Source organism: Asparagus officinalis, chromosome 4 (assembly GCF_001876935.1).
Source record: "Asparagus officinalis chromosome 4, Aspof.V1, whole genome shotgun sequence".
Classification (NCBI taxonomy): domain Eukaryota; kingdom Viridiplantae; phylum Streptophyta; class Magnoliopsida; order Asparagales; family Asparagaceae; genus Asparagus; species Asparagus officinalis.
This window is the reverse complement of record NC_033797.1, coordinates 32,159,479-32,173,560: the sequence shown is the minus strand read 5'-3', so window position 1 is coordinate 32,173,560 and position 14,082 is coordinate 32,159,479. Positions and strand designations below refer to the sequence as shown.

Genomic DNA, 14,082 nt, shown 5'->3' with positions numbered 1-14,082 from the left:
CAGGAGCTGGGCCTACTCTCTCAATGTAGATTCTCTCTTACCAAACTCTCATAAACAAAGAACCATCCTGTGTATACTTCGATATTAAAACGTGGCACCTCTATATATAGGACTAAAAACAGGCAAAAATTGGTGGAAAGATCAGAGTAAATTGTACCAAATTTGAAAAAATGGTGCAGATTCTTGAATGGTCCAATCAGAGATTGTTGCTGTTGGATCATGATTGGATGGTTGATTAGGACTCCTCACTAATTCACTTTGATGCTTGGAATGATTACATAATTACTCCTTAATTTATCGTCACCGACTTGTCATTAACCGGGAAAATTAAAAACTTAGACGGAAACAATTAAGTAAAACATGGCTTAAAATTTTTCATTTTTGCTGTAGTGGTTGTTTTAAGAGGATAAGCAATCTACTTTATAATTGATATTATGCATTTCCAATAAAAAGGGACCTGAATATGTTCCCAGGGTCAGGCTGTGCCTTGCGTGGGCCTGCTGGAGGTCCCATAAATTCTAAGTGTTGGTTATACTTAACCTAATCCAAAGATAATTAGACACAAATTTGTTCATCAAGATTACAATTGTTCAGCTAATGTGAAACGTCCTGTAGATATTTGTCTCAGGATGAAAATGTCTTTCTCCACCTATCAAAAAGGTGTTTGGTTTGTTCATGTCATAATCAGTAGAGGAATACGGAGGGAGAAAATTTGCAAAAAATAAAAAAGCTTTCTATAGTCAACACGTACGTATTGGTTTGAACGTAAAAGCCTACCTATTAATTGCTACTTTGAGATTGGCATAAATGACATAAATTTGGCAGGCATTTATCGGTTTTTCTTGAGGCAGATAAAGTTTGACTGATTGATCATCTCCTATAATTCAAATTTATGATGATTATTCATCAGTCATCAATTACTGAAAATTGATTTACATGGACTCAGAAATAATTAGTTATATAACTTGCAATATGGAGCAATATTGGTGAACTAGGATCTACATTTGTGGAATACAGGTCAATTTCAGGCAAGTTTGTTAATTTTGCTATAATTATCAGTTAAACTTAGGCGTAATATACCCACATTTTCGCGCAGAATTAGTCATATTTACCAGCGAAAAAAAAAAAATGCATGAGATGTGACAAAAATATCCAAAAAGCAACATTTGTTGCCATGCTTACCAAACCTTGTCAAGCTCTGCTTGCGTGACTTGTCTAAGCTCTATGCTTCATGTACAATAGCAATTAATTAAGCTAAAGCAATCGCCTAAATTAAAAACTTTTTATTTAATCATAGTTTAATACTGCCTAAAACACAACACGAATGCGTATGCGTCATCAACTTGAGTCCTATGTTTTAGGTCACCAGCTTGAAATCCCCTCTATCATCATCTCAATGAGAGGAGAACTTTAAGCTTAAACAACCTATATAGCTTAAATAGCTATATTCTACATAAAAAGAATTTAAATAACTATATTATCTCCACAGTTGGTCTTTGAGTTAGGGTAACAAACCACTTAAATGGCCAATTGCCTCACCATTACCTAACCTTTTGACACGTGTCTTAGCTTAAATGAAGCTTGAGTTGAGATTGAGTTGCTCTTTGTGGACTTTGGGCACCTACAGACTTTATGCATAGCTTGGAATTTTTGCTGGTTTCAATCTAAGTTCTTGACTCCTGTTTGGGTGTGTTCTCACCAACAAGTCACTAAACTTTTAGCTACCCATTCCGTCCTTGCATAGTCACTGCAACAGTATACTGAGATCATAAAGAATTCCTTTTAAAGTCTTTTTCACCGTGCCAAAATGTTATGCGAGTACTTGAAGGTTATATTTTGTAATCTAACATAAAATCCCTCGATACTACGTACTTTTTTTCTTCTTAAGATCTATTGTAAATACATTGCTGGTGGGAATTGAATTTAGATCGCTCTGATAATGTTAGGAAATCAGATACGTTCTGATATCCGTTGTTAGGGATTCAAGCTACTCGACCACCTGTCAAATATGAACCCACTGCGGAATTTGCCCTACCGGATCTTGCGTTAAACAATGGAAAAAAGAAATCACAACAAATCAAAAATAATTACAAGAACAGAGATTACCGAGTTTAATGAGTTTCGGAAACTTGCCTACGACCTCAGGAGCCACACAAATAATTTCCTTTATATTAAAGAAGATTACAAAGCTTGTATAAGAGCAGATCTCAACTTGAGATCTCTCAAGAGAAGAACCAACAGAAACTCAGTTGTTCAAATAAAAGGCGCGAGATATTACAACAGTAAAATCTCCTCTCTCTCTCTCTCTCTCTCTCTCTCTCTCTCTCTCTCTCCCCCAATAAATCGCTACAGGACTTCACAAATAAATGAGCATGATTTTCCTCTGAAAATCTTAGGCTCAAATTAATGGACTTCACAAATAAACGAGCATGATTTTCCTCTGAAAATCTTAGGCTCAAATTAATGGCCGCCGCCAGGAGTTTAACGCTTTGAAGAAGAAAATTGCGCCTGCAAAGTTCTCTCGTGCATAGGGTTTCCTTAAATAAGGAAACCCTAGCCAAACAGCTGGATCCAGCTATTCCCAACCAACGCAGGCGAAAGGGGGAAACATTGAACTCGTTCGCATCAAGGCTCGCCTGTAGGGCCGTTCGAAACTCGCCTGAAGGAAACACCCGAGCTCGCCTATTTTCTCTTCGAGCTCGCCTTCGCTTGGGACCTCGCCTTCGCTCGCGACCTCGCCTTCGCTCGCGACCTCACCTGTACGTGGGACCCACTCGAGTTCAAGTCCGCCTGCAACCAAAACTCCGCCTGCAGCCCTTCACGAGCTCACCATTCAGCTCTGCCTGTAGCTTCGACTTCGCCTGTCGACTTCAGATCTCGCCACCAAATCTCGAGGTCGCCTGCAACACCGCCTCGCCAGAGTGGGTCTCGATCTCGCCTGAAGGTCGCGACGTCGACCTCGAGCTCGCCTGAGCTCACCGCTGCTGACAGGTATGGATCTACACCTAATTTCTAACAATCTACCTCTTGGAGACCAAACCGCCATCATCAAGCTCTCTCTTAACAAGCATCTTCTCCTGCGTGGCTCCGCCCTCATCTCTTACATATGAAGGCCAACTGAATTTGCGCACAACTCCAGTTTCTGAATGATGACTGCCTTAGTCAACATATCTGCAGGATTTTGACTCCCCAAAATATTTTCCAACTGTAACTTCCCGTCCTCAATTATCGAGCGTATGAAGTGGTAGCATAACTCGATGTGCTTCGTTCTGGCATAAAATATTGGGTTCTTGGCAAGGTGTATAGCACTCTGGCTATCACAATAAAGAACTTCGTTCCCCCGCTTCAGACCCAACTCTTTCGGGCACCCGGTTAACCAAATCATCTCCTTGCTCGCCTTGGTTACTGTGACATACTCTGCCTCAGTTGTAGACAACGTCATAATCTTCTGCAAACGTGAGACCCAACTCACTGTTGTCGACCCTAAGGTAAAAACATACCCCGTGGTGCTTTGCCTCGTATCATGATCACTGGTAAAATCTGCATCCACGTATCCCTGTAGTACCAACTCCTTTCTCCCAAAACACAGTGACATATTCGTAGTCCCTCTCAGATGTCGTAATATCCATTTCACGGTCTCCCAATGTTGCTTCCCTAGGTTGCTTGCAAACCTGCTCATAACTCCCACTGCATAGGAAATATCTGATCTCGTGCAAACCATTGCGTATATCAGACTACCAATGACTGATGAATACGACACCTTCCTCATGTGCTCCTTCTCTGCATCAGTCTTGGGTGATTGTTCACCAGATAACTTGAACTGGCTTCCAAGGGGCGTGCTAACGACCTTAGCATTCTGCATGTTGAATCTCTAAAGTACTTTCTCAATGTATTCAGACTGACTTAACTTTAACATCCCCTCAGCCGCATCCCGGCTGATCCGCATCCCAAGAATATGCTTCGCAGCACCCAGATCCTTCATGGCAAACTCCTTCGCTAACTGCTTCTTCAGCTTGTTTATCTCCTGTAAACATGATCGTGAAACCAACATGTCATCAACATACAACAATAACATGATATAGCTGGACTCGAACCTCTTGAAGTAACAACAATGATCTAACTTATATCTGCCATAGTCATTGCTCTGCATGAAGTTATCGAACTTCTTATACCACTCCCGTGGATCCTGTTTCAATCCGTATAAGCTCTTCTTGAGCCTACACACCATCTCTTTCTTTCCTTCCTTAATGAAGCCAACATGTTGCTTCATGTAGATTTTTTCATCCAAGTCACCATGAAGAAAGATAGTCTTCACATCTAACTGCTCAAGGTAGGGATTTTTAGCAGCTACCAAGCTCAACACCACCCTGATGGTTGTGAGCTTCACAACGGAGGAAAATATCTCCGTATAATCCACTCCTTCTTGCTGTTGGAACTCCTTCACGACTAATCTGGCATTGTATCTCTTCCTTCCATCACTCTCCTGCTTGACTCGGTAAACCCACTTGTTATGTAAGACCTTCTTCTATGGAGGTAGCTAGGCTAACTCCCATGTCTCATTCGAGTGGAGAGAACTCATCTCTTCTTGTATTGCATGCTCCCACTGCTGAGATTCGCTCACTTGCATAGCCTCCTCATAGCATTCGCTGAGATTCGCTCACTTGCATAGCCTCCTCATAGCATTCTGGTTCTCCGCTATCTGTCAAAAGTAGGTAGTCTAGTGACTCATAGCATTCTGGTTCTCCGCTATCTGTCAAAAGTAGGTAGTCTAGTGACGAGAGATACCTGAGATTCAGTTTGGGTACCCTGGATGACCTCCTAAGCTCCTCGCCCTGGGTAGTTAGTTCTGCACCTGGAGTCTCCTCCATTCTTTGGTTAGAATTGACGTTGTCTCCCCCATATAGAAGTTCCTCCAAATCCATGTACTCGGATGCACCCGCATCTGTAGTGCTGCTCTCACTGCTTTGGCCCGCCTTGGCATTATCCCTGTCCTTATACATCATTTCCTCATTGAATATGACGTCTATGCTCCTGATGATTTTTCTGTTCTTCTCATCCTACAGACGATACCTGAACTCATCAATACCGTATCCAATGAATGTACACTTTAGTGACTTAGCTTTTAGCTTATCCCCGACATGGTCACTGATGTGGACATATGCCACACACCCAAAGACTCTCAAGTGTGAGAGATTAACCTTCTTGCCACTCCAAACCTCCTCCGGAATCCTAAAGTCCAATGGAACTGATGGCCCGTGATTTATCAAGTATGATGCTGTATGCACCGCATCCATCCAAAAAGTTTTAGGCAGACCTGCATGTAGACACATGCTCCTTACACACTCTGTTAGCATTCTGTTCATTCTTTCTGCTACGTCGTTCTGTTGCAGCGTCCCTGGAGTAGTCCTCTCCAAGCGAATCCCGTTCAAAGCACAGAACTTCTTGAACTCCTCCAGTTCATATTCTCCACCATTGTCTGATCTCAGACACTTTACTTTTATATCTATTTCATTCTCCACCATGGTTTTCCACTTCTTGAAGATGTTGAACACCTCTGACTTGTACTTCATAAAATATACCCACACCTTCCTCGAGTGATCGTCGATAAAAATGACGTAGTACGCCGAACCGCCAAGAGAAGATACGCTAGCTGGACCCCATACATCTGTATGGACAAGCTCTAGCTTGTGAGCTTTAGGTGGTCTTCCACCCTCCAGAAAACTAACTCTCTTCTGCTTCCCGAAGATGCAGTTTTCACAAACACCGACTTCCACCGAGTCGAAGCCGGTTAGCTTCCCTTTTGAGTGTATAATCTTCATACCCTTCTCACTCATGTGTCCCAGCCTATTATGCCATAGATCTACACTCTCCTTGCCTGCAGCAATCGTGAGGGTGTCACTCGCGTGTGAAGTTAGTAGAGGGTACCAGTCTTGTTGCCACGGACAACCACCATTGTACCATTGGAGATTTCCACGAATCTTCGTTGAATGTTGTAACATAGCCTTCTGCTCCGAGTTGGCCAACCGAAATAAGATTCCTCTTCAACTTCGGTACGTGTCTGACGTTCTTCAGAGACCACTTGGAGTCCTTCAACTGTATTTGCACGTCACCTCTTCCAATGACACTACAGAGTTCATTATCCCCAAAGTATACTTTCCCAAAGTCCCCTGCTATATAGTTCTGAAATAGCCTTCTATTAGCAGTGGCGTGGAATAAGGCTCCTGAATCAATAACCCATGAATCGAAATCGCTATCCATAGCGAGAATCAGTTCCAACATTTGGCCCTCCTGGCCACAGTTCTAACATTTCCCATTGATAGGTCTCACCTTCGAGTTTGACCTCTTCTCCTTCGACTTTGATCGATTCCTGTTTTGGTTCACCCTAATATGTCTTCTGCCTCTCTGCTCGAGACTTAGGGCTGAACCCGAACTTTCTGATTCATTCAATTTTCTTCTAACCTCCTCGGATAGAATCATAGCTACCGCCTCCTTCAGCTTCAACTTCTCCTTCCCTGCCGAGTTGCTGATTACGATCACGTAACCTACCCAACTATCCGGCAACTATGATAGTATTAATAGGGCCTGCACTTCATCATCAAACGTGATATCGACTGAGATGAGTTGATCAACAATCGTGTTGAAATCGCTGAGATGCATCGTGAAGGAACATCCTTCTGCCATCTTAAGGTTGAATAGCGTCTTGACGAGATGCACCTTATTTGCAGCTGACGATTACTCGTATATCGTTACGAGCACTTCCATAATCCCCACCGTCGTCTTCTCCTTTAATATATTGTGTGCTACAGATTTTACGAGGGCCAATCGGACTTGCCCTAAGGCTTTTCGATCCAATATTTCTCAGTCCTCGTCGGATTCTTCTTTCTTCTGTCCTTTTGCTTTACCCATCAACGGACGGTAAAAATCCTTCTGGTACAAATAGTCCTCCATCTGTGACTTCCAGTAGGTAAAGTCTGATCCGTCAAACTTCTCAATTTTTGATTTGCCTTCTTCTGCCATTTCTTGCACACACAAATCTAAACAAGGGCTCTGATACCAGTTGTTAGGAAATCAGATACGTTCTGATATCTGTTGTTAGGGATTCAAGCTACTCGACCACCTGTCAAATATGAATCCACTACGGAATTTGTCCTACCAGATCTTGTGTTAAGCAATGAAAAAAAAAAAGAAATCACAACAAATCAAAAATAATTACAAGAACAGAGAACACCGAGTTTAACGAGGTTCGGCGACTTGCCTACGTCCTCGGGAGCCACATAAATAATTTCTTTTATATTAAAGAAGATTACAAAGCTTGTATAAGAGCAGATCTCAACTTGAGATCTCTCAAGAGAAGAACCAACAGAAACTCTGTTGTTCAAATAAAAGGCGCGAGATTTTACAACAGTAAAATCTCCTCTCTCTCTCTCTCTCTCTCTCTCTCTCTCTTCAATAAATCGCTACAGGACTTCACAAATAAATGAGCGTGATTTTCCTCTGAAAATCTTAGGCTCAAATTAATGGCCGCCTCCAGGAGTTTAACGCTTTGAAGAAGAAAATCGCGGCTGCAAAGTTCTCTCGTGCACAGGGTTTCCTTAAATAAGGAAACCCTAGCCAAACAGCTGGATCCAGCTATTCCAATCCAACGCAGGCGAAAGAGGGAAACATTAAACTCGTCCGCATCAAGGCTCGCCTGTAGGGCCGTTTGAAACTCGCCTGAAGGAAACACCCGAGCTCGCCTGTTTTCTCTTCGAGCTCGCCTTCGCTCGCGACCTCACCTGTACGTGGGACCCGCTCGAGTTCAAGTTTGCCTGCAGCCCTTCACGAGCTCACCATTCAGCTCTGCCTGTAGCTTCGACTTCGCCTGTCGACTTCAGATCTCGCCAGCAAATCTCGAGGTTGCCTGCAATGCCGCCTCGCCAGAGTGGGTCTCGATCTCGCCTGAAGGTCGTGACGTCGACCTCGAGCTCGCCGCCGCTGACAGGTATGGGTCTACACCCAATTTCTAACAGATACCATCTTAAATTTTCTTTCATGAACTTTTTTTGAGGGAAAAGATGGTCTAAAACTCATATTATTATGAGAAAGATATAAATTCCGAACTTGTGATGCGGATTGATGATTAAAATTTTATCTTCTAAAAGCATTTAAGAAGGTACAAGCAAATATGGATGTATGTACTCTCAAAATAGCAGCAGGAGAACAAATTATGAACACTCGAGACGTGTAACTTCAGTTGCCATATTTGCTTTGAAATGTGATTTCCGTGCTGACTTATTTAAGCAATCATGTGGTGCAGAGAAAAATAAATAAAATGGACGTATCGAAGTTCCTCAGAATCATGGCGATTAAGTTTGATCACATTGATTTGTTGGTATAACACTAGCATCATCTGTAACTTTTTCACTTTGGTAGTGTGGTACGCTGTCACAAATTAGTTCTTGAAGGGCTTTTAGATCCAAACCACTTCTAATTTGCTGGTGGAGAGTCTTACCATCAGATCAGCTAGAGATCTTAATTAAGTTTTTTGTTTCATGTAATTTGTGTACTCATGAATATTTTTCATTTCTGTTCTTCACATCAAGTTTTATTTCTTAATCTAATTTTCATAACAAATGGTGCAGAAAAAGAATTTGAGTCGTGAACCATTCATATATCTATATTAAGAACGAAAATGATTTGTCCTAAAATTGGAATTTTTTTTATAAATGTCCACTAAATGATAAATAGTCATGATTAAGAAAGTTAATTATTTACTGAATATAAGAGAACCAAACTCGTTTAATAAATAAATCATATACTTACTTTAAAAGTGGGAGTTCTTGAAAGTTGAAGAAATTGATTGCTATATAGGCGAATAATTTTTTCGAACAATGTGTACCTTACATTGTTCATGGTTTATAAGCGAATTATCTTTTCCAATAATTTGTAGCTTACATTACTTATGATCACAATGACACATAAAATAAAAGCTGAAGGTACATAAATGTAAGTATTAAGAAAGTTCATAGATAATATTATATCATCAAGTTGAGATTTAAAAATAAAAAAAATACTTTTTACAACTAAGTTATACTAAAGAAATAAACCGAACAAATAACCACGTGCATGCACGTGTATCTCTCCTAGTAAATAAATAAATTGAAGTGTGATTTGTGTGTGACGGCAAATGAGTCAACACTCTTTTATTTCATTTTGCCATCCCTTTGACTTGCTCTAAGCCTTGATTTAAAAATGTCCAAAACTTAAAGCAGGACAATAGGAATCCTATTACTGTTTGTGTCAAACAGTTTTGTACTTCAATGGTCAACCACAATCATGAGAATTTTGACTGAATACATACAGTCACAAAACCTCTCAAGGCCAAAGGGACCATGGAAAAAAAAAAGCTTAACAGATATAAAGCTATCAAAATCTCACCTCTTTTGAAATAGATGCACTAATATTTTTTTCTTAACAGCTGCAAGATTGTGATTCAGTTGGCCAACCGCGCATTTTGACAAGGGTCTATCTTGATACTAAACAAGAAATTTCATATTAAGAAAACAAGAAATAGTCAGAGTGTAAATATTAAGTGTGTTTGAAATGAGATTAAATTAGACTAAGTTGGGGCTTTAAAAAAATCAATACCTGCGTCAGAACTAGATATGACTGTCGGAAATTAAGTATCAGACTTGTAGGAATTTAATTAGGTATCACACTTCACTTGAGTGTAATCTAAAACATTGACAATAATCAAATAATTAGCCAAGATATAGATAATGAAGATTTTTAAATTATAAATTGTACACGAATGCTCGTAGTTGAAGATGATGAATGAGAATATAGCCCAATATGACAGGCCTCCGCAGTGTAACCTTTTGAGTTAGAAAAGGATTATTAATCTTCCTTCTCTTGCATAATTAATCCCCAAAAAATGCTTTACCAACTTCACCCATATAAATGATTTCCATGTGGCCTTAGATTTATCTGCATCATGCAGTACCAAAGAGGCAACTTTGTTTTCAATTAATCTTTTGCAGACTTATTTAATTAGAACATTAACGAGCTTCATAATAGATATTAATACAAATGCAAGCCTCTCTTAAATCAACTTTTGAGAGCGTCAGGTAAAGTTTTGGAGGGATTAGGTTGGACTAGTAGACAATGGTTTAGGTGTGGTTGATTGGATACAAATTATAACAACTTTCTAAAGTTCAAACAAGTAGTGGTAGAGTAAGATGGGAAAAAGTTCATTGAAAATTACAAGATGAATTTTTAAAGTTACTATTAGTATTATTATTAATTATTTTGGAGAATAAAACTTTGCAAAGTTTTCATGGATAACTTTGGATGTCTGACCTACAAGAAGACTAGGTAGGATGATGATGCAAAATGAAACCTTGAAGCAGAAACCTTGTGGAGATATATACATGAAAAAGGTAGGGGGTGATCAAAGGTTAAGCCCATCATTGATTTTGTCAAACAGCCTTTATTTGTGATTTCTCATATCTGCATTTTTAGCGTTAGATTAGATTATGTGAAACAAAGTAACCTTTCTTTGGTATGGGGTACTTGTGATAGGGTTTGGTTATACTCTTTTCAACTGCTTTATCATCGATCACAAATAGATACAAAGATGGTTAATGATATTTTCTTAGTCTTACAAGTGTAATTGAAATATCATGTATATATGTTATGATACGCGGTTAAGTTGACTAATTTATACAGATGCTTTGTTCTAGTACAGCTTACTAATGGACAATAAAAAATGATCATTTAAAGATGTTTAGTGGATATTTCTATTACTCAATTGATTGATAACTAGGACGAGGAATATTACCATAAAGTTTTATTTTACATAATTAGTTCATTATGTATCTTAAAAGACTACTTATTGGATACAGCTTGCCCTTTGCTATGTCTACTTTTTGTTGGAAAGCTATATTACAGTGCCTGCGTGCGTGTGTGTAATCAAATTATCCAGCATAAAAACATAATTCTAGTTTATTATTGCACGTAGAAGTTAGCCTGCTAGCCAATATCAGAAGAATCATAAGAAAGCAAAGCACATGGTGGATATTTTTCTTGTTCAAATTACTAAGATTGTTAAGGTTGAATTCTTTAATTGGAGAAGATTAGTAGTAGACGATCGATCCATTAGCAAGTTAACCAAAGTGTCTTCCAATTAATCAACAAGTCAAAGTCTCTTCCAATCAAAAGGTCGAAGCACCGCCTTGCTAAGATGATCACATTAATGGTGTAAAGTGCACTTAATCATGTCCTTCAGAATTCATAAGGATCAATTCAATGAAGACAGTATGCTGTTTTGTATAAATTGCAAGCAATAACCAAAATCTACGAAATTAATGCTCACAATTTTTTCACAAATTTTATGTGTTCATATATACCAAATAACAATTAAATCTTCACATAAACTAAATTTTATTTTATTAGAATTCTATTTATTGGGGCTTTTTTCAAATTACATGTGGACACTCATATCTTAAAATACTCTTTTTTGTTCTTTTCTCAACCTACTTTAGTTTGATCGAGCTCCTCTTGCAAATTCATTTCATGTTACGCGTGTTCACTAGTGCTTGTTTGCCACAAGTGAGATGATCTTTATAATGAAGGCTCTCCATCATATATCATGCAATAATTTGATCAAAATCTTAATATACTCTTTTTTTTTTCCCTCAGCCTACTTTAGTTTGATTGAGCTCCTCTTGCAAATCCATTTCACAGCACATGTGTTCACTAGTGCTTGTTTGCCACAAATTCATGAGATCATCTTTGTAATGAAGGCTCGCCACCTATGATGAACGTAATAATTTGATTAACATCAAGAGATTTGCTTGAGTGATGAAATCACTCAAGCAGTGGAGGAATTCTTCACTTCAGGGAAGCTTCTGGGTACATTAAACTCAACCTCTATTACTCTTATACCAAAGGTACATTGCCCTAAAACACCTTCAGATTTTAGACCAATCTCATGCTGTAATAGCCTTTACAAATGTATATCAAAAATCTTGGCAAATAGAGTAAAATCTGTGCTAGGCTACTTGGTTAATGAGGCTCAAAGTGCTTTCATTAAGGGTAGGCAAATAACAAGTAACACTTTATTGGCCCATGAACTTGTGAAAAGTTACAGCAGGAGGAATATATCTTCCAGAATCATGTTAAACATTGATATAAAGAAGGCTTTTGATACCATAAGTTGGAATTTTCTGCACGAAATGCTTAAGGGGATTGGTTTTCCAAAAAGAATTGTTGACTGGATCATGGTGTGTATATCTACTCCAAAATACTCTATCTCCCTAAATGGTACACTGCATGGTTACTTTAAGGGGGAAAGGGGTTTGAGGCAAGGGGATCCACTCTCACCATATCTCTTTATTTTGGGTATGGAGTATTTGTCAAGGAGCTTAGACCTTTTGAAACAGGATAAACAGTTTAAATATCATCCTAGATGTGGCAAGATGAAGATTACTCATTTAATCTTTGCTGATGATCTATTGCTCTTTGGTAAAGGAGACCTATACTCTGTTAAGAAACTTTATCAGTGTGTCACTGACTTTGGTAATGTTTCTGGACTGGAAGCAAATAAAGAGAAATCATCTATTTTCTTTGGTGGGGTTGAAGAATCTGTAAGAACAGCAATCAAAGATCAACTGTGTTTGACTGAAGGATGTTTCCCTATAAGATACTTGGGGGTTCCTCTAGTATGCAAAAGACTGTCTTATGAAGACTGTAATTCTCTCTTAAACAAGATTACTAGTCAAATACAAACATGGCAAAAGCACAGGAAACTCACATATGCTGGCAGATTACAAGTGATTAAGAGCATCATCTTGGGAGTTCAGATTTATTGGACTTCAAATTACTTATTACCAGTCAAAGTAACACAGAAAATAGATGAAATCTGCAGGAATTATTTGTGGGGGAGTTCAAATCTAACATCCAAAATCCCCTTAGTATCCTGAGACAGAGTTTGTATGGGTAAAAAACAGGGTGGCCTTGGCATTTTCTCTGCTTCAATATGGAATCTTGCAGCTGCCTTAAAGAATTTATGGAATATTCATGTTAATAGGGAATTAATGTGGATTAAATGGATTCATGGTACCTATCTGAAGCAAAGAGATATCTGGCATGTTAAAGCAAGATCGGGAGACTCTTGGATGTGGAAACAATTAATCAAAGCAAGGGATAAGGCTCTGAATTTCTGTGGAGGAGTAGGAAACCTCATTCAGTTGATTGGTTCTTGCTACAAGGGGGGAAAAAAAACTGGGTGGCCTTGGCATTTTCTCTGCTTCAATATGGAATCTTGCAGCTGCCTTAAAGAACTTATGGAATATTCATGTTAATAGGGAATTAATGTGGATTAAATGGATTCATGGTACCTATCTGAAGCAAAGAGATATTTGGCATGTTAAAGCAAGATCGGGGGATTCTTGGATGTGGAAACAATTAATCAAAGCAAGGGATAAGGCTTTGAATTTCTGTGGAGGAGTAGGAAACCTCATTCAGTTGATTGGTTCTTGTTATAAGGGGGGGAAATTGAAGTTATCTGCACTATACCATGCTTTAAACCCAACCAGCAGTAATGTCCAATGGCACAATACAATATGGGAGAGCTTATGCTATCCTAAACACTCATTCATTAGCTGGTTAACTGTCAATAACAGATTGAATACCCAGGACAGACTGTTAAGAAGGGGAATAATAAATACAAACCACTGCACCTTATGTACTGATTCTTTTCAGGAAAACAGAAGCCACCTATTCTTTGAATGTGCTTATTCTAGTGATGTATGGAATTGTATAATGGATTGGCTTCAATTCTCTTGGAGATCATGCCATTGGGAGATTTTGATAAACTGGTTCAGTTCAAGATTGAAAGGAAGAGGTATTAAACAAAGGGTTAAGAGAATGGCACTGTCAGCCACCATTTATGCAATCTGGAATGAGAGGAATATGAGAGTTTTTCAGCAAAAGAGCAGGCCAGTTGAACATCTAGTAAAGGGTATTAAAGTTGATATCATGACAGTGCTACTAAACTCTAACATCCCCTCTGAAAATGATGCCTGGATTCTTTCATTGTAG

General features: G+C 39.0%; 1 protein-coding gene across 1 annotated transcript; it reads left to right on the top strand.

Annotated features, from left to right (window-relative positions):
- Positions 12,459 to 14,082, top strand: LOC109838459. The gene is made up of 3 exons (XM_020406903.1): positions 12,459 to 12,878; positions 12,990 to 13,236; positions 13,310 to 14,082. Exons 1-3 carry the CDS (start codon positions 12,459 to 12,461, stop codon positions 14,080 to 14,082), a joined length of 1,440 nt encoding a protein of 479 aa, XP_020262492.1.